Source organism: Scyliorhinus torazame, chromosome 19 (genome assembly GCF_047496885.1).
Source record: "Scyliorhinus torazame isolate Kashiwa2021f chromosome 19, sScyTor2.1, whole genome shotgun sequence".
In the NCBI taxonomy this organism is placed as follows: domain Eukaryota; kingdom Metazoa; phylum Chordata; class Chondrichthyes; order Carcharhiniformes; family Scyliorhinidae; genus Scyliorhinus; species Scyliorhinus torazame.
This window is the reverse complement of record NC_092725.1, coordinates 19,670,457-19,697,989: the sequence shown is the minus strand read 5'-3', so window position 1 is coordinate 19,697,989 and position 27,533 is coordinate 19,670,457. Positions and strand designations below refer to the sequence as shown.

At 54.5% G+C, this 27,533-nt stretch overlaps 1 protein-coding gene across 3 annotated transcripts in view; it reads right to left on the bottom strand.

Moving 5' to 3' along the window:
• Positions 1-27,533, bottom strand: part of LOC140396037 (carbonic anhydrase 4-like) — a 120,294-nt gene that overhangs the window by 9,452 nt on the left and 83,309 nt on the right. For all 3 annotated transcript variants that reach the window (XM_072484102.1, XM_072484104.1, XM_072484103.1), the window contains 3 exons: positions 15,428-15,576; positions 8,979-9,068; positions 8,023-8,095 (listed from right to left, as the gene is read on the bottom strand). In XM_072484102.1, coding sequence (XP_072340203.1) covers positions 8,023-8,095; positions 8,979-9,068; positions 15,428-15,576 — 312 coding nt within the window. The remainder of the gene's footprint in view (positions 1-8,022; positions 8,096-8,978; positions 9,069-15,427; positions 15,577-27,533) is intronic.

Below are 27,533 nucleotides of genomic sequence, written 5' to 3'. Positions count from 1 at the left end.
ATATCACCCTGAGAGAGAGAGGGGACTGAGAGACACCAGTCTGTGCACAGATATCTCCCTGAGGGAGCGAGGGGACTGAGAGACACCAGTCAGTGTACAGATATCTCCCTGACAGCGAGGGGACTGAGAGACACCAGTCAGTACATATATCTCCCTGAGAGAGAGGAGACTGAGAGACACCAGTCAGTGTACAGATATCTCGTACAGAGAGAGGGGACTGAGAGACACCAGTCAGTGTACAGTTATCTCCCTGAGAGAGAGAGGAGACTGAGAGACACCAATCAGTGTACAGATATCTCCCTGCGAGAGAGGGGACTGAGAGACACCAATTAGTGTACAGATATCTCCCTGAGAGAGAGGGGACTGAGAGACACCAGTCGGTGCACAGATATCTCCCTGAGAGAGAGAGGGGACTAAGAGACACCAGTCAGTGTACAGATGTCTCCCTGAGAGAGAGGGGATTGAGAGACACCAGTCAGTGTACAGATATCTCCCTGAGAGAGTGGGGACTGAGAGAAACCAGTCAGTGTGCAGATATCTCCCCGAGAGAGAGATAGAGGACTGAGAGACACCAGTCAGTGTACAGATATCTCCCTGAGAGAGAGGGGACTGAGAGACACCAGTCTGTGCACAGATATCTCCCTGACGGAGCGAGGGGACTGAGAGACACCAGTCAGTGTACAGATATCTCCCTGAGAGGGGGCTGAGAGACACCAGTCAGTGTACAGATATCTCCCTGAGAGAGAGGGGACTGAGAGACACCATTCAGTGTACAGATATCTCCCTGAGAGAGAGGAGACTGAGAGACACCAGTCAGTGTACAGATATTTCCCTGAGAGAGAGGGGGGACTGAGAGACACCAGTCAGTGGACAGATATCTCCCTGAGAGAGAACTGAGAGACACCAGTCACTGTACAGATATCTCGCACAGAGAGAGGGGACTGAGAGACACCAGTCAGTGTACAGATATCTCCCTGAGAGAGAGAGAGGAGACTGAGAGACACCAATCAGTGTACAGATATCTTCCTGCGAGAGAGGGAGGACTGAGAGACACCAATCAGTGTACAGATATCACCATGAGTGAGGGAGGGGACTGAGAGACACCAGTCAGTGTACAGATATCTCCCTGAGAGAGAGGGGGGACTGAAAGACACCAATCAGTGTACAGATATCACCCTGAGAGAGAGAGGGGACTGAGAGACACCAGTCTGTGCACAGATATCTCCCTGAGGGAGCGAGGGGACTGAGAGACACCAGTCAGTGTACAGATATCACCCTGAGAGAGAGAGGGGACTGAGACTCACCAGTCTGTGCACAGATAACTCCCTGAGGGAGCGAGGGGACTGAGAGACACCAGTCAGTGTACAGATATCTCCCTGAGAGAGAGGGGACTGAGAGACACCAGTCACTGTACAGATATCTCCCTGAGAGAGAGCAGACTGAGAGACACCAGTCAGTTTACAGATATCTCCCTGAGAGAGAGGGGGGACTGAGAGACACCAGTCAGTGGACAGATATCTCCCTGAGAGAGAGGGGACTGAGAGACACCAGTCAGTGTACAGATCTCTCCCTGAGAGAGAGGGGACTGAGAGACACCAATTAGTGGACAGATATCTCCCTGAGAGAGAGGGGACTGAGAGACACCAGTCGGTGCACAGATATCTCCCTGAGAGAGAGAAGGGACTGAGAGGCACCAGTCAGTGTACAGATATCTCCCTGAGAGAGGGGATTGAGAGACACCAGTCAGTGTACAGATATCTCCCTGAGAGAGAGAGGGGACTGAGAGACACCAGTCAGTGTCCAGATATCTCCCTGAGAGAGAGAGGGGACTGAGAGACACCAGTCAGTGTACAGATATCTCCCTGAGAGCGAGGGGACTCAGAAACACCAGTCAGTGTACATATATCTCCCTGAGAGAGAGGAGACTGAGAGACACCAGTCAGTGTACAGATATCGCCCTGAGAGAGAGGAGACTGAGAGACACCAGTCAGTGTACAGATATCTCCCTGAGAGAGTGAGGGGACTGAGAGACACCAGTCAGTGTACAGATATCTCCCTGAGAGAGAGGTGACTGAGAGACACCAGTCAGTGTACAGATATCTCCCTGAGAGAGGGAGGGGACTGAGAGACACCAGTCAGTGTACAGATATCTCCCTGAGAAAGAGGGGACTGAGAGACACCAGTCAGTGTACAGATATCTCCCAGAGAGAGAGGGGTGACTGAGAAACACCAGTCAGTGGACAGATATCTCCCTGAGAGAGAACTGAGAGACACCAGTCAGTGTACAGATATCTCGCACAGAGAGAGGGGACTGAGAGACACCAGTCAGTGTACAGATATCTCCCTGAGAGAGAGAGGAGACTGAGAGACACCAATCAGTGTACAGATATCTCCCTGCGAGAGAGGGAGGACTGAGAGACACCAATCAGTGTACAGATATCACCATGAGTGAGGGAGGGGACTGAGAGACACCAGTCAGTGTACAGATATCTACCTGAGAGAGAGGGGGGACTGAAAGACACCAATCAGTGTACAGATATCACCCTGAGAGAGAGAGGGGACTGAGAGACACCAGTCTGTGCACAGACATCTCCCTGAGGGAGCGAGGGGACTGAGAGACACCAGTCAGTGTACAGATATCACCCTGAGAGAGAGAGGGGACTGAGACTCACCAGTCTGTGCACAGATAACTCCCTGAGGGAGCGAGGGGACTGAGAGACACCAGTCAGTGTACAGATATCTCCCTGAGAGAGAGGGGACTGAGAGACACCAGTCAGTGTACAGATATCTCCCTGAGAGAGAGGGGATTGAGAGACACCATTCAGTGTACAGATATCTCTCTGAGAGAGAGGAGACTGAGAGACACCAGTCAGTGTACAGATATCTCCCCGAGAGAGAGAGGGGACTGAGAGACACCAGTCAGTGTACAGATATCTCCCGGAGAGAGAGAGGGGACTGAGAGACACCAGTCAGTGTACAGATATCTCCCTGAGAGAGAGGAGACTGAGAGACACCAATCAGTGTACAGATATCTCCCTGAGAGAGGGGACTGAGAGACACCAGTCAGTGTACAGATATCTCCCTGAGAGAGAGAGGGGACTGAGTGACACCAGTCAGGGTACAGATAACTCCCTGAAGGATAGAGGGGACTGAGAGACACCAGTCAGTGTACAGATATCTCCCTGAGAGAGAGAGGGGACTGAGAGACACCAGTCAGTGTACAGATATCTCCCTGAGAGAGAGAGGGGACTGAGAGACACCAGTCAGTGTACAGATATCTCCCTGAGAGAGGGAGAGGACTGAGAGACACCAGTCAGTGTACAGATAACTCCCTGAGAGAGAGGGGGGACTGAGAGACACCAGTCAGTGTACAGATGTCTCCCTGAGAGAGAGAGGGGACTGAGAGACACCAGTCAGTGTACAGATATCTCCCTGAGAGAGAGGGGACTGAGAGACACCAGTCAGTGTACAGATATCACCCTGAGAGAGAGAGGGGACTGAGAGACACCAGTCAGTGTACAGATGTCTCCCTGAGAGAGAGAGGGGACTGAGAGACACCAGTCAGTGTACAGATATCTCCCTGAGAGAGAGCGCACTGAGAGACACCAGTCAGTGTACAGATATCTCCCTGAGAGAGAGGGGACTGAGAGACACCATTCGGTGCACAGATATCTCCCTGAGAGAGAGAGGGGACTGAGAGACACCAATCAATGTACAGATATCACCCTGAGAGAGAGAGGGGACTGAGAGACACCAGTCTGTGCACAGATATCTCCCTGACGGAGCGAGGGGACTGAGAGACACCAGTCAGTGTACAGATATCTCGCTGAGAGAGAGGGGACTGAGAGACACCAGTCAGTGACAGATATCTCCCTGAGAGAGAGGGGACTGAGAGACACCAGTCAGTGTACAGATATCTCCCCGAGAGAGAGAGGGGACTGAGAGACACCAGTCAGTGTACAGATATATCCCTGAGAGAGAGGGGGGACTGAGAGATACCAGTCAGTGGACAGATATCTCCCTGAGAGAGAACTGAGAGACACCAGTCAGTGTACAGATATCTCGCACAGAGAGAGGGGACTGAGACACCAGTCAGTGTACAGATATCTCCCTGAGAGAGAGAGGAGACTGAGAGACACCAATCAGTGTTCAGATATCTCCCTGCGAGAGAGGGGGGACTGAGAGACACCAATCAGTGTACAGATATCACCCTGAGAGAGGGAGGGGACTGAGAGACACCAGTCAGTGTACAGATATCTCCCTGAGAGAGAGGGGGGACTGAGAGACACCAATCAGTGTACAGATATCACCCTGAGAGAGAGAGAGGGGACTGAGACACACCAGTCTGTGCACAGATATCTCCCTGAGGGAGCGAGGGGACTGAGAGACACCAGTCAGTGTACAGATATCTCCCTGAGAGACACCAGTCAGTGTACAGATATCTCCCTGAGAGAGAGCAGACTGAGAGACACCAGTCAGTTTACAGAAATCTCCCTGAGAGAGAGGGGGGACTGAGAGACACCAGTCAGTGGACAGATATCTCCCTGAGAGAGAGGGGACTGAGAGACACCAGTCAGTGTACAGATATCTCCCTGAGAGAGAGGGGACTGAGAGACACCAATTAGTGTACAGATATCTCCCTGAGAGAGAGGGGACTAAGAGACACCAGTCAGTGTACAGATATCTCCCTGAGAGAGAGGGGATTGAGAGACACCAGTCAGTGTACAGATATCTCCCTGAGAGAGAGGGGACTGAGAGAAACCAGTCAGTGTGCAGATATCTCCCCGAGAGAGAGATAGAGGACTGAGAGACACCAGTCAGTGTACAGATATCTCCCTGAGAGAGAGGGGACTGAGAGACACCAGTCTGTGCACAGATATCTCCCTGACGGAGCGAGGGGACTGAGAGACACCAGTCAGTGTACAGATATCTCCCTGAGAGGGGGCTGAGAGACACCAGTCAGTGTACAGATATCTCCCTGAGAGAGAGGGGACTGAGAGACACCATTCAGTGTACAGATATCTCCCTGAGAGAGAGGAGACTGAGAGACATCAGTCAGTGTACAGATATTTCCCTGAGAGAGAGGGGGGACTGAGAGACACCAGTCAGAGGACAGATATCTCCCTGAGAGAGAACTGAGAGACACCAGTCAGTGTACAGATATCTCGCACAGAGAGAGGGGACTGAGAGACACCAGTCAGTGTACAGATATCTCCCTGAGAGAGAGAGAGGAGACTGAGAGACACCAATCAGTGTACAGATATCTCCCTGCGAGAGAGGGAGGACTGAGAGACACCAATCAGTGTACAGATATCACCATGAGTGAGGGAGGGGACTGAGAGACACCAGTCAGTGTACAGATATCTCCCTGAGAGAGAGGGGGGACTGAAAGACACCAATCAGTGTACAGATATCACCCTGAGAGAGAGAGGGGACTGAGAGACACCAGTCTGTGCACAGATATCTCCCTGAGGGAGCGAGGGGACTGAGAGACACCAGTCAGTGTACAGATATCTCCCTGAGAGAGAGGGGACTGAGAGACACCAGTCACTGTACAGATATCTCCCTGAGAGAGAGCAGACTGAGAGACACCAGTCAGTTTACAGATATCTCCCTGAGAGAGAGGGGGGACTGAGAGACACCAGTCAGTGGACAGATATCTCCCTGAGAGAGAGGGGACTGAGAGACACCAATTGGTGTACAGATATCTCCCTGAGAGAGAGGGGACTGAGAGACACCAGTCGGTGCACAGATATCTCCCTGAGAGAGAGAAGGGACTGAGAGGCACCAGTCAGTGTACAGATATCTCCCTGAGAGAGGGGATTGAGAGACACCAGTCAGTGTACAGATATCTCCCTGAGAGAGAGAGGGGACTGAGAGACACCAGTCAGTGTCCAGATATCTCCCTGAGAGAGAGAGGGGACTGAGAGACACCATTCAGTGTACAGATATCTCCCTGAGAGAGAGGGTCTCAGAGACACCAGTCAGTGTACAGATATCTCCCTGAGAGCGAGGGGACTGAGAGACACCAGTCAGTGTACATATATCTCCCTGAGAGAGAGGAGACTGAGAGACACCAGTCAGTGTACAGATATCTCGTACAGAGAGAGGGGACTGAGAGACACCAGTCAGTGTACAGATATCTCCCTGAGAGAGAGAGGAGACTGAGAGACACCAATCAGTGTACTGATATCTCCCTGCGAGAGAGGGGGGACTGACAGACACCAATCAGTGTACAGATGTCACCCTGAGAGAGGGAGGGGACTGAGAGACACCAGTCAGTGTACAGATATCTCCATGAGAGAGAGGGGGGACTGAGAGACACCAAACAGTGTTCAGATATTACCCTGAGAGAGAGGGGACTGAGAGACACCAGTCTCTGCACAGAGATCTCCCTGAGGGAGCGAGGGGACTGAGAGACACCAGTCAGTGTACAGATATCTCCCTGAGAGAGAGGGGACTGAGAGACACCAGTCTGTGCACAGATATCTCCCTGAGGGAGCGAGGGGACTGAGAGACACCAGTCAGTGTACAGATATCTCCCTGAGAGAGAGGGAGGACTGAGAGACACCAATCAGTGTACAGATATCACCATGAGTGAGGGAGGGGACTGAGAGACACCAGTCAGTGTACAGATATCTCCCTGAGAGAGAGAGAGGACTGAGAGACACCAGTCAGTGTACAGATATCTCCCTGAGAGAGAGGGGGGACTGAAAGACACCAATCAGTGTACAGATATCACCCTGAGAGAGAGGGGACTGAGAGACACCAGTCTGTGCACAGATATCTCCCTGAGGGAGCGAGGGGACTGGGAGACACCAGTCAGTGTGCAGATATCACCCTGAGAGAGAGAGGGGACTGAGACTCACCAGTCTGTGCAGAGATAACTCCCTGAGGGAGCGAGGGGACTGAGAGACACCAGTCAGTGTACAGATATCTCCCTGAGAGAGAGGGGACTGAGAGACACCAGTCAGTGTACAGATATCTCCCTGAGAGAGAGCAGACTGAGAGACACCAGTCAGTTTACAGATATCTCCCTGAGAGAGAGGGGGGACTGAGAGACACCAGTCAGTGGACAGATATCTCCCTGAGAGAGAGGGGACTGAGAGACACCAGTCAGTGTACAGATATCTCCCTGAGAGAGAGGGGACTGAGAGACACCAATTAGTGTACAGATATCTCCCTGAGAGAGAGGGGACTGAGAGACACCAGTCGGTGCACAGATATCTCCCTGAGAGAGAGAAGGGACTGAGAGGCACCAGTCAGTGTACAGATATGTCCCTGAGAGAGGGGATTGAGAGACACCAGTCAGTGTACAGATATCTCCCTGAGAGAGAGAGGGGACTGAGAGACACCAGTCAGTGTCCAGATATCTCCCTGAGAGAGAGGGTCTGAGAGACACCAGTCAGTGTACAGATATCTCCCTGAGAGCGAGGGGACTGAGAGACACCAGTCAGTGTACAGATATCTCACTGAGAGAGAGGAGACTGAGAGACACCAGTCAGTGTACAGATATCTCGTACAGAGAGAGGGGACTGAGAGACACCAGACAGTGTACAGATATCTCCCTGAGAGAGAGAGGAGACTGAGAGACACCAATCAGTGTACAGATATCTCCCTGCGAGAGAGGGGGGACTGACAGACACCAATCAGTGTACAGATATCACCCTGAGAGAGGGAGGGGACTGAGAGACACCAGTCAGTGTACAGATATCTCCCCGAGAGAGAGGGGGGACTGAGAGACACCAATCAGTGTTCAGATATCACCCTGAGAGCGAGAGGACTGAGAGACACCATTCAGTGTACAGATATCTCCATGAGAGAGAGGGGACTGAGTGACACCAGTCAGTGTACAGATATCTCCCTGAGAGAGAGAGGCCACTGAGAGACACCAGTCAGTGTACAGATATCTCCCTGAGAGAGAGGGGACTGAGAGACACCAGTCAGTGTACAGATATCTCCCTGAGAGAGGGAGTGACTGAGACACCAGTCAGATTTATTTGTCACATGTTGCTGACTTACCACTGTGCTTCAGATACTTGACTGTTCTGGTTAGGTTTTTCCACCCTGGGTCCTCAGCTGTTCCATTTTCAACCTGTAACCGAAAAAAACATGTCAATGAAGGCATTATCCTCTCTATTGATGTTCCCAAATGTCTCACTCTCTCGCTCTTACTTTTTCTCTCTCGCTCTCCCTCTCTGTTTGTCTCTCTCTGTCACTCTCTTTCTCTGTCTCTTTCTGTCTCTGTGTGTGTGTCCATATCTGTCTCTCGCTGTCTCTGCCTGTCTGTCTCTCACTTTGTGTGCCTCTGTCTCTCTCGCTCTGTCTCTGTCTATTTCTGTTTCTCTCTCTGTCTGTCTCTCTCTCTCTGATGTCTTTGTCTCTCTCTCGCTTACTGTCTCCCTCTCTGTGTCTCTTTCTCTATGTCTGTCTGTCTCTCCTTCTGTCTCTCCCTCTGTCTCTGTCAGTCTCTCTGTCTCTCCAAGTGTCGGTCTCTGTCTCTCTGTTTCTGTCTCTCTCTGTCCCTCTGTCTCTCACCCTCACTGTTTCTCTCTCTCTGTCTCGCTCTCTCTCTGTCTCTATATCCCTGTCTGTCTCTCTGTCTGTTTCTGTCTCTCCTTCTCTCTAGCTCTGTCTCTCTGTCTGACTGTGTGGCGCTCTCTCTCTCTCTCTTTCTATCTCTGTCTGTCTCTCTCTCTCTTTCTATCTCTGCCTGTCTCTCTCAAGCTCTCTCTCTCTCTCTCTGTCTCACTCTCTCTCTGTCTCACTCTCTCTGTCTCTTTCTCTCTGTCACTCTCTCTCTATCTCTCCCCCTGTCTCTCTCTCTCTCTCTCTGTCTTTGTCTCTGTGTTCCTGTCTTTCTGTGTGTGTCTCTCTCTCTCTGTTTGTTTCTCTCTCTCTATCCATCTATCTCTCCCTCTCCTTCTATCTGTCTCTCTCTCTGTTCGGTGAAGCTAATGACTCCATGTTTGACTCACCTCGATGAAGAATCCCAGGACGGCTAGCCCCTCTCGAACCCCGAACGCCTGTGACAGGCTCAAATCCCTTTGCCGATGTACAATGTGCAGCTGTCAGGAAAAGGACAAGTTGCAATAATCTCGTCCCCGTTTACATCGAAAAGTGATATCAAACCGAACTTCACACTGGGACACCGAGAGGGGCGAGACTAAGAGCTCAGTTAGAGTATTAAACGAGCAGCATACAGGGGCAGAGAGAGAGAGAGAAAGAGACATGGAGAGGGACAGACAGAGAGAGAGAGAGAGAAAGAGACAGAGAGAGACACACACACAGAGGGACAGATAAAAGGAGAGAGAGGGATAGAGAGAGAGATACACATAGAGAAAGATAGACAGAGGGAGACAGACAGACACAGAGACAGGCGCAGAGACAGTGACAGGAAGAGAGAGAGACAGAGGGACAAAGGGAGGGAGATTGCCAGTGAGAGAGACAGATGCACGGAGAGGGACAGAGAGCGAGGGTGGAAGAGAGAGGGATAGAGAGAGACACACAAAGAGAGTGATGGAGAGGGACAGAGAGAGAGGGATAGAGAGGGACACAGATATAGTGTCATGTGAGAGTACCTTTAAGAAATGGGTGTTTATAAATGGGTGTGTATATAAATATCTGTAGTGAGAGTACCTTTAAGAAATGGGTGTTTATTACTGCAGTGATGTCAGAGAGTGGGTGGAGCTGGGCTGTCTGTCAGCTTTTTACTTTCATTTTAGGCTGTTTGCTGCAGGGTGTGTCTTTAGCTGAAGCCAGACAGAGCAGGTGTACTGCTGATCTCTCTGCCATGAAAAAACTGTCTCTTGATAATTTGGTGAATTAAGAATTATAAATGTTCTCCGTAGTGAATGTAAACCTAATGTGCTTCTGTTTAAAGGTGTTTCTTAAGTCTTCTGGATGTTAAAAGAACAGCTTATGGACTACTTATTGTTGTATTCTTTGGGGGTTGTATTTGAATTGATGGTTGCTAAGATGTTTCAAAAAGGTTAACTTGAGTTCATAGAATAAACATTGTTTTGCTTTAAAAATTACTTTTCCATTTCTGCTGTCCCACACCTGTAGAGTGGGCCGTGTGCGCCCCATACCACAATCTATTTAAAGTTGTGGGTCAGGTGAACTCCATGATGCACTTTGGGGTTCTCTAAACCCTGGCCCAAAATAATAGAGACAGAAAGACGGGGAGACAGAGACAGAGAGAAAGAGAGACAGAGTGAGGGACAGAGCAAAATACACAAAGAGAGAGCGAGAGAGAGAAACAGAGAGACAGACACACACAGAGAGGGACAGAGGGGGAGGGAGATGGTCAGTGAGACAGAGACACAGAGGGGGACAGAGAGAGCGCGAAAAACAGGGGTACAGATGGAGACATGCAGAGAGAGGGAGACAGAGAGAGGGACAAAGAGAGAAAAAGAGAGAGAGAGAGACAGTAACACAGAGGGAGACAAAGAGAGAGGGGAGACAGAGAGAGAGAAAGAGAGAGAGAGAGCCACAGAGGGAGACAGAGAGAGAGAGAAAGAGACAGAGACAGGAACACAGAGGGAGACAAAGAGAGAGGGGAGACAGAGAGAGAAAAAGAGAGAGGGGGGAGCAGAGAGAGGAACAGAGAGAGAGCCACAGAGGGAGACAGAGAGAGACACAAACGGACAGAAAAGAGCTTTTCAAAAGGATTGAAATTAGGAAAACTGATGTGGAAATGGACAGAGGCACGGAGAGGTACAGAGAGAGACAGAGACAGTGGGAGAGAGAGGGATAGAGAGAGACACACAAAGAGAATGATGGAGAGGGACACAGAGAGAGGGATAGAGAGGGACACAGATATAGAGACAGAGAATGGGGGAGACAGAGAGCGAGAGAAAGAGAGACAGAGTGAGGGACAGAGGGAGGGAGATTGTCAGTGAGAGAGACAGAGGGACGGAAAGGGACAGAGAGAGACAGAGACAGTGGGAGAGAGTGGGAGAGAGAGAGACACACACAAAGAGAATGATGGAGAGGGACACAGAGTGAGGGATGGAGAGGGTCACAGATATAGAGACAGAGAGAGAGACAGAGAGTGATGGACAGATCAAAAGACACATAGAGAGAGACAGAGAGAGACAGAGACAGACAGAGAGAGAGAGAGGGAGACAGAGAGAGGGACAGAGAGAGAGGAAGAGAGAGAGAGAGACTGTAAAACAGAGGGAGACAAAGAGAGAGGGGAGACAGAGAGAGAGAAAGAGAGAGGGGGAGACAGAGGGAGAAAGAGAGAGAGAGAGCCACAGAGTGAGACGGAGAGAGGGACAGAGAGAAAGACAGAGAGTGACACACACACACAGAGGGACAGGGGGAGTGGGGACAGAGAGAGAGAAAGAGAGAGCGGGGCGGGAGGGGGGGGGGGGGCAGAGAGAGCAACAGAAAGAGAGTCACAGAGGGAGACAGAGTGAGACACAAAGGGACAGAAAAGAACTTTTCAAAAGGATTGAAATGAGGAAACCTGATGTGTAAATGGAAAGATTAGTGTGTGAATATCAGCATAACAGGTTGGAGTTAAAGGCAGAAGTTGAGGAAAGTGAAGAGGGCGGAGTAACCCTTTCCATTCCAAATTCTAGTGGGGATAGGCTTAAATATCCATTTAGGCCCTACCAAAATTTGAGGGAAAAGATGTAGAGGCCTCCTTCATGACATTTGAGAAAATAACAACTCAAATGGTGTGGCCGAAGGAAAAGTGGGCATGCAAAGTAAAGTCACCTGGCAGGTGTAGGAAGCTTATGCTTCCATGTCAGAAGTGGTGTATAAAGTTTATGACGAGGTAAAAAAGGTTATTCTGGGTGCATATGAATTAGTTCCAGAGGAATATAGGCAAAAGATTCAGAATCTAAGGAAACAGCAGGACAGACATATGTTGAATTTGAATGGGTTAAGCAGAACATGTTTAATCGGTGGGTACGATCTTGTGGAGGAATTTAAGAATTCACTTCCTTCTGTAAGAACCCATGTTGAACACCGAAGGGTAAAGACTGCTCGACAAGCAGCAATAGTGGGTGCCGGTGATGAACTGATCCATAAATTTGAACATCCTTCTAATTTTGAAAAGGATAGGAAGTGGGAGAGTGAAAGGAATGTGGGTAGCCAAGGTAGGGAACGGATAGTTGGGAATGCTCCCAGATCTCCTCCTCAGACCAGGAAGGAAGGTACTTCGGGTGGGGGTGAGACTCAACAGCTGAGATGTCACCATTGCAATAAAGTGGGGCACATTAGTTCAGGGTGTTGGAAGTTGCAAGGAAAGCCCATGGGGCTTGTTGGGGTTCATAAGGAGGATTTTGAAAAGGGAATGAAAGTGGAGAATACTATAGGACCAGACTATCTCTAACTAGAATGAGGAGACCTGAGGTAAACACTGTTGTGGGAGTGGGTGTGGTGGATGAGGTAGATGGAAGCTATGGAGAAGGGGAATGGGAAGATTACCACATTTTCATCAAATAATGCAGCCAATTCTTTAACTATTTTAAGGGACACAGATGCTACACAAACCCTATTGCTGGAGAGGGATTTGGTTTCCCCTCCGTAGAGTTCAATTAAAAGCTAAGGTATTAGTGAATGGGATAAGTGGAGGCTATATACCCGTTCCATTGTATAAAGTACAATTGGAGTGTGATTTATTATCATGTCCAATGGTTGTCGGAGTAGTTAAGAAGTTATCAGTAGATGGAGTCGACTTAGTTTTGGGGAACGATTTGGCAGGAGTGAAGGTTGCAGATTCACCCATGATTACAGAGAGTCCGAGGGAAAAGAAGGAGACCGAACAGTTATAGGAACAATTTCCAGATATTTTTCTGTCTTGTGTGCTGACCAGGACAATGGCTAAACAAAGCTCACCACCGGAGGTGGAAGTTCCGCCACCATCGGATGGTAGAGAAGCTGAAACTCTCCTTGAGGATGAGGGTAATTCGGAGTAAGTGATTGGTGGGACTTTATTAATTGACGCCCAAGAGGCAGACCCGGAGCTACAGAGATTAGCACAGTCAGCTCTGCCAGAGGTTGAGGCTGAGGGGGTTCCAGAGTTCTATTACGCTAAGAACAAAGTTCTGATGAGAAAGTGGAGACATCCCTCCCTCAACATCAGCGAAACTAAAGAGCTGGTCATTGACCATTCAGGAAGCAAAGTATCACACACACCCCTGTCTGCATCAATGGTGCCGAGGTGGAGATGAGTGACAGCTTAAATTCCTAGGGGTACACATCACCAAAAATCTGTCCTGGTCCACCCACGTCGACGCTACCACCAAGAAAGCACAACAGCGCCTATACTTCCTCTGGAAACTAAGGAAATTCGGCATGTCCACATTAAACTCTTACCAACTTTTACAGATGCACCATAGAAAGCATCCTATCGGGCTGCATCACAGCCTGGTATGGCAACTGCTCGGCCCAGGACCGCAAGAAACTTCAGAGAGTCGTGAACACAGCCCAGTCCATCACACAAACCACCTCCCATCCATTGACTCTGTCGACACCTCCCGTTGCCCTGGGAAAGCGGGCAGATTAATCAAAGACCCCTCCCACCCGGCTTACTCACTCTTCCATCTTCTTCCATCGGGCAGGAGATACAAAAGTCTGAGAACACGCACGAACAGATTCAAAAACAGCTTCTTCCCCGCTGTTACCAGACTCCTAAACGACGCTCTTATGGACTGCCCTCATTAACACTACACCCTGTATGCTTCATCCGATGCCTGTGTCTATGTATTTACATTGTGTATTTATGTGTGCCAGATGTTTTTCATGTACGGAATGATCTGTCTCAACTGTACGCGGAACAATACTTGTCACTGTCCCTCGGTATACACGACAATAAATGAAATCTAATCAACAATCCACTCCTCATAGAACTCTGGATGAGGAATGGACCCTTGATCATCAGATAGTGGTACCAACCAAATATCGTACGGTAAGTGGTTGGCACATGAGATACCAATGGCAGGACTTGTGAGGCATCAAGCATCAGTCAAGAGGCATCGCTCCTGGCCTGGACTGCACCAGGATGTGGTGCGGTTCTGTAGATCCTGTCATACCTGTCCGGTCATCGGTTCAGCCCATTTGGATTGAGTGACGGACATGAAATACAGGGGCCATTAAAACCGATGAAAGAGAAGCCTCTGAGCCAAAAAAGGGCAAATGCTCAGTGTTGGATGACGTGCCCACGTTTCTGGAAAGCAGCTTGTCAGGTAGCCCGAGGGTATTTTCGGGAGCGAGAATGGACATGTGGGAAGACAAACCTGCCAGGCTGGGAGCGAGAGGCGAGGTACTGGTATCATTGCCTTTGCAAGGCGAACCTCTGAAAGTGAAATTCAGCTGCCCCGAGTGTTAAGGGCCAGCGTTTAGAGAACTCCAAAGTGTATCATGAAGTTCACCTGACCCACAACTTTTAATAGTGGTTATGGGGAGTACACGGTCCTAATCTACAGGTGTGATGCAACAGAGATCCACAGGACTTTTAAATTAAAACAATGTTTATTAATGAAACCAGTTAACACTTTATAAACCCACAGTTAACATCTTAACAACTATCAATACCAATCCACCCCGCAGATAAAATATTCTGTAAGTAAACCTTAATCTTTCCTTATTAACATCCATAAGACAAAAGGCCCTTTTTAAGACAGAGATCAGGTTTAAATTCACAATTGAGAGCAGTCAGCACTTTGAAATCACCCAATTGATCTGGAGACAGTCTTTAGTTTGCAGAGAGAGATCCTTTTCCAGCTCCTTGCTTTGCCTGCAGCGATCCAGCTCCCAAAACAAAACTAAAACACATCCCGTAGCAAACAGCCGAAAACGAAAGTAAAGCAGACAGACAGCCCAGCTGCACCCACATAAACACCAATTTCTTAAAGGTACATCCACTACAGCTATTTTTTACAACCACCCATTTCTGAGGGAGTTTCTATACCTCGAGTAAGTCAAACACACCGGGAGGGGAACAATTGAGGGCTGCTGCCGAAGGGGGAGGCCGTCGAAGAGGGCAGCATGGTAGCACAAGCGATTAGCACTGTGGCTTCACAGCGCCAGGGTCCCAGGTTCGATTCCCCGTCGGGTCACTCTCCGTGCGGAGTCGGCACGTTCTCCCCGTGCCTGCGTGGGTTTCCTCCCACAGTCCAAAGACGTGCATTTAGGTGGATTGGACTCGCCAACATGGGTCCAATCGTGTCCGAAGGATTAGGCAGAGTTACAGGGATAGGCCGGGGTGGGGTGGGTGGCGGGGGAGGGGAGGGGAGGGGGGGGGGTGCATGGGGGAGGGGTTGCTCTTTCAGGGTGTCGGGACAGACGCGACGGGCCGAGCAGACTCCTGCAGCGCAGGGATTCTGCCGCCAGAGAGAGAGGGAGAGAGAGAGAGAAGGCATCACAACCACAGGGACCCCTGTTGTGGAACCCAGCGCCCGCTCACCTCCATGCTTGACCGTTTCCCGTCCAGCGCATGTTCTGACCCTCGAGACGTCACGCTGCTCCCCCAATGCAGGTGGAACTGCGCCACAGCATAATCAGCATGGAGCCCCCCGCCACTCAGCCACATGCTGGAGTTCACCGTCACCTTCACTGAAAGACAAAGGCAGCTCCAGTTCAAAATCCGGGCTGGCTCCTGGCAGCACAGCGGGCCCAGTCAGCCCGCACACGCCCTGGCGTTACCCAATCGAACACAGCCCAGCTGACTACCTCCACCAGACTGCCTCAAACTCCTTTGATTCCCGCCGCACTGTCAGAGGGTCAGTGCGAGGGAGCACCGCACTGTCAGAGGGTCAGTACTGAGGGAGTGACGCACTGTCAGAGGGTCAGTACTGAGGGAGAGCCGCACTGTCAGAGGGTCAGTACTGAGGGAGTGCCGCACTGTCAGAGGGTCAGTACTGAGGGAGTGCCGCACTGTCTGAGGGTCAGTACTGAGGGAGTGCTGCACTGTCAGAGGGTCAATACTGAGGGAGCGCCGCACTGTCAGAGGGTCAGTACTGAGGGAGTGCCGCACTGTCAGAGGGTCAGTACTGAGGGAGTGCCGCACTGTCAGAGGGTCAGTACTGAGGGAGTGCCGCACTGTCAGAGGGTCAGTACCGTTGGAGTGCCGTACTGTCAGAGGGTCAGTACTGAGGGAGGGCCGCACTGTCAGAGGGTCAGTGCTGAGGGAGCGCCGCACTGTCAGAGGGTCAGTACTGAGGGAGTGCCGCACTGTCAGAGGGTCAGTGCTGAGGGAGTGCTGCACTGTCAGAGGGTCAGTACTGAGGGAGTGCCGCACTGTCAGAGGGTCAGTACTGTGGGAGTGCCGCACTGTCAGAGGGTCAGTACTGAGGGAGCGCCGCACTGTCAGAGGGTCAGTACTGAGGGAGGGCCGCACTGTCAGAGGGTCAGTACTGTGGGAGTGCCGCACTGTCAGAGGGTCAGTACTGAGGGAGCGCCGCACTGTCAGAGGGTCAGTACTGAGGGAGTGCCGCCCTGTCAGAGGGTCAGTACTGAGCGAGTGCCGCACTGTCAGAGGGTCAGTGCGAGTGAGTGCAGCACTGTCAGTGGGTCAGTACTGAGGGAGCGCCGCACTGTCAGAGGGTCAGTACTGAGGGAGCGCCGCACTGTCAGAGGGTCAGTACTGAGGGAGGGCCGCACTGTCAGAGGGTCAGTACTGTGGGAGTGCCGCACTGTCAGAGGGTCAGTACTGAGGGAGCGCCGCACTGTCAGAGGGTCAGTACTGAGGGAGTGCCGCCCTGTCAGAGGGTCAGTACTGAGCTAGTGCCGCACTGTCAGAGGGTCAGTGCGAGGGAGTGCAGCACTGTCAGTGGGTCAGTACTGAGGGAGCGCCGCACTGTCAGAGGGTCAGTACTGAGGGAGTGCCGCACTGTCAGAGGGTCAGTACTGAGGGAGTGCCGCCCTGTCAGAGGGTCAGTACTGAGCTAGTGCCGCACTGTCAGAGGGTCAGTGCGAGTGAGTGCAGCACTGTCAGTGGGTCAGTACTGAGGGAGCGCCGCACTGTCAGAGGGTCAGTACTGAGGGAGCGCCGCACTGTCAGAGGGTCAGTACTGAGGGAGGGCCGCACTGTCAGAGGGTCAGTACTGTGGGAGTGCCGCACTGTCAGAGGGTCAGTACTGAGGGAGCGCCGCACTGTCAGAGGGTCAGTACTGAGGGAGTGCCGCCCTGTCAGAGGGTCAGTACTGAGCTAGTGCCGCACTGTCAGAGGGTCAGTGCGAGGGAGTGCAGCACTGTCAGTGGGTCAGTACTGAGGGAGCGCCGCACTGTCAGAGGGACAGTACTGAGGGAGTGCCGCACTGTCAGAGGGTCAGTACTGAGGGAGCGCCGCACTGACGGAGGGACAGTACTGAGGGAGTGCTGCACTGTCAGAGGGTCAGTACTGAGGGAGCACGGCACTGTCAGAGGGTCAGTACTGAGGGAGTGCCGCACAGTCAGAGGGTCAGTACTGAGGGAGCGCCGCACTGTCGGAGGGTCAGTACTGAGGGAGTGTCGCACTGTCAGAGGGTCAGTACTGAGGGAGCGCCGCACTGTCGGAGGGTCAGTGCTGAGGGAGCACCACACTGTCAGAGGGTCAGTACTGAGGGAGTGCCGCACTGTCAGAGGGTCAGTACTGTGGGAGTGCCGCACTGTCAGAGGGTCAGTGCTGAGTGAGTGCCGCACTGTCAGAGGTCAGTCCTGAGGTAGTGCTGCACTGTCAGAGGGTCAGTACTGTGGGAGTGCCGCACTGTAAGAGAGTCAGTACTGAGGGAGTGCCGCACTGTCGGAGGGTCAGGACTGAGGGAGTGCTGCACTGTCTGGCGGTCACAACTGAGGGAGTGCTGCACTGTCAGAGGGTCAGGACTGAGGGAGCACCGCATTGTCGGAGGGTCAGTACTGAGGGAGTGCTGCATTGTCAGAGGTTCAGTACTGAGAGAGTGCTGCACTGTCAGAGGGTCAGTACTGTGGGAGTGCCGCATTGTCAGAGGATCAGTGCTGAGGTAGTGCCGCATTGTCGGAGGGTCAGTACTGAGGGAGTGCCGCACAGTCAGAGCGTCAGTACTGAGGGAGCGCTGCACTGTCAGAGGGTCAGTACTGAGGGAGTGCCGCACTGTCAGAGGGTCAGTACTGAGGGAGTGCCACACTGTCAGAGGGTCAGTACTGAGGGAGTGCTGCACTGTCAGAAGGGTCAGTACTGAGGGAGAGCCGCACTGTCAGATGGTCAGTACTGAGGGAGTGCCGCACAGGAAGAGGATCAACACTGAGGGAGCGCCGCACTGTCAGGGTTAGTACTGAGGGAGTGCCGCACTGTCAGAGGGTCAGTACTGAGGGAGAGCCGCACTGTCAGAGGATCAACACTGAGGGAGCGCCGCACTGTCAGGGTCAGTACTGAGGGAGTGCCGCACTGTCAGAGGGTCAGTACTGAGGGAGCGCCGCACTGTCAGAGGGTCAGTACTGAGGGAGTGCCGCACAGGAAGAGGATCAACACTGAGGGAGCGCCGCACTGTCAGGGTTAGTACTGAGGGAGTGCCGCACTGTCAGAGGGTCAGTACTGAGGGAGAGCCGCACTGTCAGAGGATCAACACTGAGGGAGCGCCGCACTGTCAGGGTCAGTACTGAGGGAGTGCCGCACTGTCAGAGGGTCAGTACTGAGGGAGTGCTGCACTGTCAGAGGGTCAGTACTGAGGGAGTGCCGCACTGTCAGAGGGTCAGTACTGTGGGAGTGCCGCACTGTCAGAGGGTCAGTACTGAGGGAGCGCCGCACTGTCAGAGGGTCAGTACTGAGGGAGGGCCGCACTGTCAGAGGGTCAGTACTGTGGGAGTGCCGCACTGTCAGAGGGTCAGTACTGAGGGAGCGCCGCACTGTCAGAGGGTCAGTACTGAGGGAGTGCCGCACTGTCAGAGGGTCAGTGCGAGGGAGTGCAGCATTGTCAGAGGGTCAATACTGAGGGAGTGCTGCACTGTCAGTGGGTCAGTACTGAGGGAGCACCGCACTGTCAGAGGGTCAGTACTGAGGGAGTGCAGCACTGTCAGTGGGTCAGTACTGAGGGAGCACCGCACTGTCAGAGGGTCAGTGCTGAGGGAGTGCCTCACTGTCAGAGGGTCAGTACTGAGGGAGTGCAGCACTGTCAGTGGGTCAGTACTGAGGCAACGCCGCACTGTCAGAGGGTCAGTACTGAGGGAGTGCCGCACTGTCAGTGGGTCAGTACTGAGGGAGTGCCGCACTGTCAGAGGGTCAGTACTGTGGGAGTGCCGCACTGTCAGAGGGTCAGTGCTGAGTGAGTGCCGCACTGTCAGAGGGTCAGTACTGAGGGAGCGCCGCACTGTCAGAGGGTCAGTACTGAGGGAGTGCCGCACTGTCAGAGGGTCAGTACTGAGGGAGTTCCGCACTGTCAGAGGGTCAGTACTGTGGGAGTGCCGCACTGTCAGAGGGTCAGTGCTGAGTGAGTGCCGCACTGTCAGAGGTCAGTCCTGAGGTAGTGCTGCACTGTCAGAGGGTCAGTGCTGTGGGAGTACCGCACTGTAAGAGCGTCAGTACTGAGGGAGTGCCGCACTGTCGGAGGGTCAGGACTGAGGGAGTGCTGCACTGTCTGGCGGTCACAACTGAGGGAGTGCTGGACTGTCAGAGGGTCAGGACTGAGGGAGCACCGCATTGTCGGAGGGTCAGTACTGAGGGAGTGCTGCATTGTCAGAGGTTCAGTACTGAGAGAGTGCTGCACTGTCAGAGGGTCAGTACTGTGGGAGTGCCGCATTGTCAGAGGATCAGTGCTGAGGTAGTGCCGCATTGTCGGAGGGTCAGTACTGAGGGAGTGCCGCACAGTCAGAGCGTCAGTACTGACGGAATGCCGCACTGTCAGAGAGTCAGTACTGAGGGAGCGCCGCACTGTCAGAGGGTCAGTACTGAGGGAGAGCCCCACAGGCAGAGGGTCAGTACTGAGGGAGAACCGCACTGTCAGACGGTCAGTATTGAGGGAGTGCAGCACTGTCAGAGGGTCAGTAATGAGGGAGCGCAACACTGTCAGAGGGTCAGTACTGAGGGAGTGCCGCACTGTCAGAGGGTCAGTACTGAGGGAGTGCCGCACTGTCAGAGGGTCAGTACTGTTGGAGTGCCGTACTGTCAGAGGGTCAGTACTGAGGGAGGGCCGCACTGTCAGAGGGTCAGTACTGAGGGAGCGCCGCACTGTCAGAGGGTCAGTACTGAGGGAGTGCCGCACTGTCAGAGGGTCAGTGCTGAGGGAGTGCTGCACTGTCAGAGGGTCAGTACTGAGGGAGTGCCGCACTGTCAGAGGGTCAGTACTGTGGGAGTGCCGCACTGTCAGAGGGTCAGTACTGAGGGAGCGCCGCACTGTCAGAGGGTCAGTACTGAGGGAGGGCCGCACTGTCAGAGGGTCAGAACTGTGGGAGTGCCGCACTGTCAGAGGGTCAGTACTGAGGGAGCGCCGCACTGTCAGAGGGTCAGTACTGAGGGAGTACCGCCCTGTCAGAGGGTCAGTACTGAGCGAGTGCCGCACTGTCAGAGGGTCAGTGCGAGGGAGTGCAGCACTGTCAGTGGGTCAGTACTGAGGGAGCGCCGCACTGTCAGAGGGTCAGTACTGAGGGAGTGCCGCACTGTCAGAGGGTCAGTACTGAGGGAGCGCCGCACTGACGGAGGGACAGTGCTGAGGGAGTGCTGCACTGTCAGAGGGTCAGTACTGAGGGAGCGCCGCACTGTCAGAGGGTCAGTACTGAGGGAGTGCCGCACTGTCAGAGGGTCAGTACTGAGGGAGCGCCGCACTGACGGAGGGACAGTGCTGAGGGAGTGCTGCACTGTCAGAGGGTCAGTACTGAGAGAGTGCCGCACAGTCAGAGGGTGAGTACTGAGGGAGCGCCGCACTGTCGGAGGGTCAGTACTGAGGGAGTGTCGCACTGTCAGAGGGTCAGTACTGACGGAGCGCCACACTGTCGGAGGGTCAGTGCTGAGGGAGCACCACACTGTCAGAGGGTCAGTACTGAGGGAGTGCCGCACTGTCAGAGGGTCAGTACTGTGGGAGTGCCGCACTGTCAGAGGGTCAGTGCTGAGTGAGTGCCGCACTGTCAGACGTCAGTCCTGAGGTAGTGCTGCACTGTCAGAGGGTCAGTACTGTGGGAGTGCCGCACTGTAAGAGCGTCAGTACTGAGGGAGTGCCGCACTGTCGGAGGGTCAGGACTGAGGGAGTGCTGCACTGTCTGGCGGTCACAACTGAGGGAGTGCTGCACTGTCAGAGGGTCAGGACTGAGGGATCACCGCATTGTCGGAGGGTCAGTACTGAGGGAGTGCTGCATTGTCAGAGGTTCAGTACTGAGAGAGTGCTGCACTGTCAGAGGGTCAGTACTGTGGGAGAGCCGCATTGTCAGAGGATCAGTGCTGAGGTAGTGCCGCATTGTCGGAGGGTCAGTACTGAGGGAGCGCCGCACAGTCAGAGCGTCAGTACTGAGGGAGCGCTGCACTGTCAGAGGGTCAGTACTGAGGGAGTGCCGCACTGTCAGAGGGTCAGTACTGAGGGAGTGCCACACTGTCAGAGGGTCAGTACTGAGGGAGTGCTGCACTGTCAGAAGGGTCAGTACTGAGGGAGAGCCGCACTGTCAGATGGTCAGTACTGAGGGAGTGCCGCACAGGAAGAGGATCAACACTGAGGGAGCTCCGCACTGTCAGGGTTAGTACTGAGGGAGTGCCGCACTGTCAGAGGGTCAGTACTGAGGGAGAGCCGCACTGTCAGAGGATCAACACTGAGGGAGCGCCGCACTGTCAGGGTCAGTACTGAGGGAGTGCCGCACTGTCAGAGGGTCAGTACTGAGGGAGCGCCGCACTGTCAGAGGGTCAGTACTGAGGGAGTGCCGCACTGTCTGAGGGTCAGTACTGAGGGAGTGCCGCACAGGAAGAGGGTCAGTACTGAGGGAGAACCGCACTGTCAGAGGGTCAGTACTGAGGGAACACGGCACTGTCAGAGGGTGAATACTGAGGGAGAGCCGCACTGTCAAAGGGTCAATACTGAGGGAGCACCGCACTGTCAGAGGGTCAATACTGAGGGAGCACCGCACTGTCAGAGGCTCAGTACTGAGGGAGTGCCGCACTGTCAGAGGGTCAGTACTGTGGGAGTGCCGTACTTTCAGAGGGTCAGTACTGAGGGAGGGCCGCACTGTCAGAGGGTCAGTACTGAGGGAGCGCCGCACTGTCAGAGGGTCAGTACTGAGGGAGTGCCGCACTGTCAGAGGGTCAGTGCTGAGGGAGTGCTGCACTGTCAGAGGGTCAGTACTGAGGGAGTGCCGCACTGTCAGAGGGTCAGTACTGTGGGAGTGCCGCACTGTCAGAGGGTCAGTACTGAGGGAGCGCCGCACTGTCAGAGGGTCAGTACTGAGGGAGGGCCGCACTGTCAGAGGGTCAGTACTGTGGGAGTGCCGCACTGTCAGAGGGTCAGTACTGAGGGAGCGCCGCACTGTCAGAGGGTCAGTACTGAGGGAGTGCCGCCCTGTCAGAGGGTCAGTACTGAGCGAGTGCCGCACTGTCAGAGGGTCAGTGCGAGGGAGTGCAGCACTGTCAGTGGGTCAGTACTGAGGGAGCGCCGCACTGTCAGAGGGTCAGTACTGAGGGAGCGCCGCACTGACGGAGTGACAGTGCTGAGGGAGTGCTGCACTGTCAGAGGGTCAGTACTGAGGGAGCGCCGCACTGTCAGAGGGTCAGTACTGAGGGAGTGCCGCACTGTCAGAGGGTCAGTACTGAGGGAGCGCCGCACTGACGGAGGGACAGTGCTGAGGGAGTGCTGCACTGTCAGAGGGTCAGTACTGAGAGAGTGCCGCACAGTCAGAGGGTGAGTACTGAGGGAGCGCCGCACTGTCGGAGGGTCAGTACTGAGGGAGTGTCGCACTGTCAGAGGGTCAGTACTGACGGAGCGCCACACTGTCGGAGGGTCAGTGCTGAGGGAGCACCACACTGTCAGAGGGTCAGTACTGAGGGAGTGCCGCACTGTCAGAGGGTCAGTACTGTGGGAGTGCCGCACTGTCAGAGGGTCAGTGCTGAGTGAGTGCCGCACTGTCAGACGTCAGTCCTGAGGTAGTGCTGCACTGTCAGAGGGTCAGTACTGTGGGAGTGCCGCACTGTAAGAGCGTCAGTACTGAGGGAGTGCCGCACTGTCGGAGGGTCAGGACTGAGGGAGTGCTGCACTGTCTGGCGGTCACAACTGAGGGAGTGCTGCACTGTCAGAGGGTCAGGACTGAGGGATCACCGCATTGTCGGAGGGTCAGTACTGAGGGAGTGCTGCATTGTCAGAGGTTCAGTACTGAGAGAGTGCTGCACTGTCAGAGGGTCAGTACTGTGGGAGAGCCGCATTGTCAGAGGATCAGTGCTGAGGTAGTGCCGCATTGTCGGAGGGTCAGTACTGAGGGAGCGCCGCACAGTCAGAGCGTCAGTACTGAGGGAGCGCTGCACTGTCAGAGGGTCAGTACTGAGGGAGTGCCGCACTGTCAGAGGGTCAGTACTGAGGGAGTGCCACACTGTCAGAGGGTCAGTACTGAGGGAGTGCTGCACTGTCAGAAGGGTCAGTACTGAGGGAGAGCCGCACTGTCAGATGGTCAGTACTGAGGGAGTGCCGCACAGGAAGAGGATCAACACTGAGGGAGCTCCGCACTGTCAGGGTTAGTACTGAGGGAGTGCCGCACTGTCAGAGGGTCAGTACTGAGGGAGAGCCGCACTGTCAGAGGATCAACACTGAGGGAGCGCCGCACTGTCAGGGTCAGTACTGAGGGAGTGCCGCACTGTCAGAGGGTCAGTACTGAGGGAGCGCCGCACTGTCAGAGGGTCAGTACTGAGGGAGTGCCGCACTGTCAGAGGGTCAGTACTGAGGGAGTGCCGCACAGGAAGAGGGTCAGTACTGAGGGAGAACCGCACTGTCAGAGGGTCAGTACTGAGGGAACACGGCACTGTCAGAGGGTGAATACTGAGGGAGAGCCGCACTGTCAAAGGGTCAATACTGAGGGAGCACCGCACTGTCAGAGGGTCAATACTGAGGGAGCACCGCACTGTCAGAGGCTCAGTACTGAGGGAGTGCCGCACTGTCAGAGGGTCAGTACTGTGGGAGTGCCGTACTTTCAGAGGGTCAGTACTGAGGGAGGGCCGCACTGTCAGAGGGTCAGTACTGAGGGAGCGCCGCACTGTCAGAGGGTCAGTACTGAGGGAGTGCCGCACTGTCAGAGGGTCAGTGCTGAGGGAGTGCTGCACTGTCAGAGGGTCAGTACTGAGGGAGTGCCGCACTGTCAGAGGGTCAGTACTGTGGGAGTGCCGCACTGTCAGAGGGTCAGTACTGAGGGAGCGCCGCACTGTCAGAGGGTCAGTACTGAGGGAGGGCCGCACTGTCAGAGGGTCAGTACTGTGGGAGTGCCGCACTGTCAGAGGGTCAGTACTGAGGGAGCGCCGCACTGTCAGAGGGTCAGTACTGAGGGAGTGCCGCCCTGTCAGAGGGTCAGTACTGAGCGAGTGCCGCACTGTCAGAGGGTCAGTGCGAGGGAGTGCAGCACTGTCAGTGGGTCAGTACTGAGGGAGCGCCGCACTGTCAGAGGGTCAGTACTGAGGGAGCGCCGCACTGTCAGAGGGTCAGTACTGAGGGAGGGCCGCACTGTCAGAGGGTCAGTACTGTGGGAGTGCCGCACTGTCAGAGGGTCAGTACTGAGGGAGCGCCGCACTGTCAGAGGGTCAGTACTGAGGGAGTGCCGCCCTGTCAGAGGGTCAGTACTGAGCTAGTGCCGCACTGTCAGAGGGTCAGTGCGAGGGAGTGCAGCACTGTCAGTGGGTCAGTACTGAGGGAGCGCCGCACTGTCAGAGGGTCAGTACTGAGGGAGTGCCGCAATGTCAGAGGGTCAGTACTGAGGGAGCGCCGCACTGACGGAGGGACAGTACTGAGGGAGTGCTGCACTGTCAGAGGGTCAGTACTGAGGGAGCACGGCACTGTCAAAGGTCAGTACTGAGGGAGTGCCGCACAGTCAGAGGGTCAGTACTGAGGGAGCGCCGCACTGTCGGAGGGTCAGTACTGAGGGAGTGTCGCACTGTCAGAGGGTCAGTACTGAGGGAGCGCCGCACTGTCGGAGGGTCAGTGCTGAGGGAGCACCACACTGTCAGAGGGTCAGTACTGAGGGAGTGCCGCACTGTCAGAGGGTCAGTACTGTGGGAGTGCCGCACTGTCAGAGGGTCAGTGCTGAGTGAGTGCCGCACTGTCAGAGGTCAGTCCTGAGGTAGTGCTGCACTGTCAGAGGGTCAGTACTGTGGGAGTGCCGCACTGTAAGAGAGTCAGTACTGAGGGAGTGCCGCACTGTCGGAGGGTCAGGACTGAGGGAGTGCTGCACTGTCTGGCGGTCACAACTGAGGGAGTGCTGCACTGTCAGAGGGTCAGGACTGAGGGAGCACCGCATTGTCGGAGGGTCAGTACTGAGGGAGTGCTGCATTGTCAGAGGTTCAGTACTGAGAGAGTGCTGCACTGTCAGAGGGTCAGTACTGTGGGAGTGCCGCATTGTCAGAGGATCAGTGCTGAGGTAGTGCCGCATTGTCGGAGGGTCAGTACTGAGGGAGTGCCGCACAGTCAGAGCGTCAGTACTGAGGGAGCGCTGCACTGTCAGAGGGTCAGTACTGAGGGAGTGCCGCACTGTCAGAGGGTCAGTACTGAGGGAGTGCCACACTGTCAGAGGGTCAGTACTGAGGGAGTGCTGCACTGTCAGAAGGGTCAGTACTGAGGGAGAGCCGCACTGTCAGATGGTCAGTACTGAGGGAGTGCCGCACAGGAAGAGGATCAACACTGAGGGTGCGCAGCACTGTCAGGGTTAGTACTGAGGGAGTGCCGCACTGTCAGAGGGTCAGTACTGAGGGAGAGCCGCACTGTCAGAGGATCAACACTGAGGGAGCGCCGCACTGTCAGGGTCAGTACTGAGGGAGTGCCGCACTGTCAGAGGGTCAGTACTGAGGGAGCGCCGCACTGTCAGAGGGTCAGTACTGAGGGAGTGCCGCACTGTCAGAGGGTCAGTACTGAGGGAGTGCCGCACTGTCAGAGGGTCAGTACTGTGGGAGTGCCGCACTGTCAGAGGGTCAGTACTGAGGGAGCGCCGCACTGTCAGAGGGTCAGTACTGAGGGAGGGCCGCACTGTCAGAGGGTCAGTACTGTGGGAGTGCCGCACTGTCAGAGGGTCAGTACTGAGGGAGCGCCGCACTGTCAGAGGGTCAGTACTGAGGGAGTGCCGCACTGTCAGAGGGTCAGTGCGAGGGAGTGCAGCATTGTCAGAGGGTCAGTACTGAGGGAGTGCTGCACTGTCAGTGGGTCAGTACTGAGGGAGCACCGCACTGTCAGAGGGTCAGTACTGAGGGAGTGCAGCATTGTCAGTGGGTCAGTACTGAGGGAGCACCGCACTGTCAGAGGGTCAGTGCTGAGGGAGTGCCTCACTGTCAGAGGGTCAGTACTGAGGGAGTGCAGCACTGTCAGTGGGTCAGTACTGAGGCAACGCCGCACTGTCAGAGGGTCAGTACTGAGGGAGTGCCGCACTGTCAGAGGGTCAGTACTGAGGGAGTGCCGCACTGTCAGAGGGTCAGTACTGTGGGAGTGCCGCACTGTCAGAGGGTCAGTGCTGAGTGAGTGCCGCACTGTCAGAGGGTCAGTACTGAGGGAGCGCCGCACTGTCAGAGGGTCAGTACTGAGGGAGTGCCGCACTGTCAGAGGGTCAGTACTGAGGGAGTGCCGCACTGTCAGAGGGTCAGTACTGTGGGAGTGCCGCACTGTCAGAGGGTCAGTGCTGAGTGAGTGCCGCACTGTCAGAGGTCAGTCCTGAGGTAGTGCTGCACTGTCAGAGGGTCAGTACTGTGGGAGTGCCGCACTGTAAGAGCGTCAGTACTGAGGGAGTGCCGCACTGTCGGAGGGTCAGGACTGAGGGAGTGCTGCACTGTCTGGCGGTCACAACTGAGGGAGTGCTGGACTGTCAGAGGGTCAGGACTGAGGGAGCACCGCATTGTCGGAGGGTCAGTACTGAGGGAGTGCTGCATTGTCAGAGGTTCAGAACTGAGAGAGTGCTGCACTGTCAGAGGGTCAGTACTGTGGGAGTGCCGCATTGTCAGAGGATCAGTGCTGAGGTAGTGCCGCATTGTCGGAGGGTCAGTACTGAGGGAGTGCCGCACAGTCAGAGCGTCAGTACTGACGGAATGCCGCACTGTCAGAGAGTCAGTACTGAGGGAGCGCCGCACTGTCAGAGGGTCAGTACTGAGTGAGAGCCCCACAGGCAGAGGGTCAGTACTGAGGGAGAACCGCACTGTCAGACGGTCAGTATTGAGGGAGTGCAGCACTGTCAGAGGGTCAGTAATGAGGGAGCGCAACACTGTCAGAGGGTCAGTACTGAGGGAGCGCCGCACTGTCAGAGGGTCAGTACTGAGGTAGTGCCGCACTGTCAGAGGGTCAGTACTGAGGGAGTGTCGCACTGTCAGAGGGTCAGTACTGAGGGAGTGCCGCACAGGCAGAGGGTCAGTACTGAGGTAGTGCCGCACTGTCAGAGGGTCAGTACTGAGGGAGTGTCGCACTGTCAGAGGGTCAGTACTG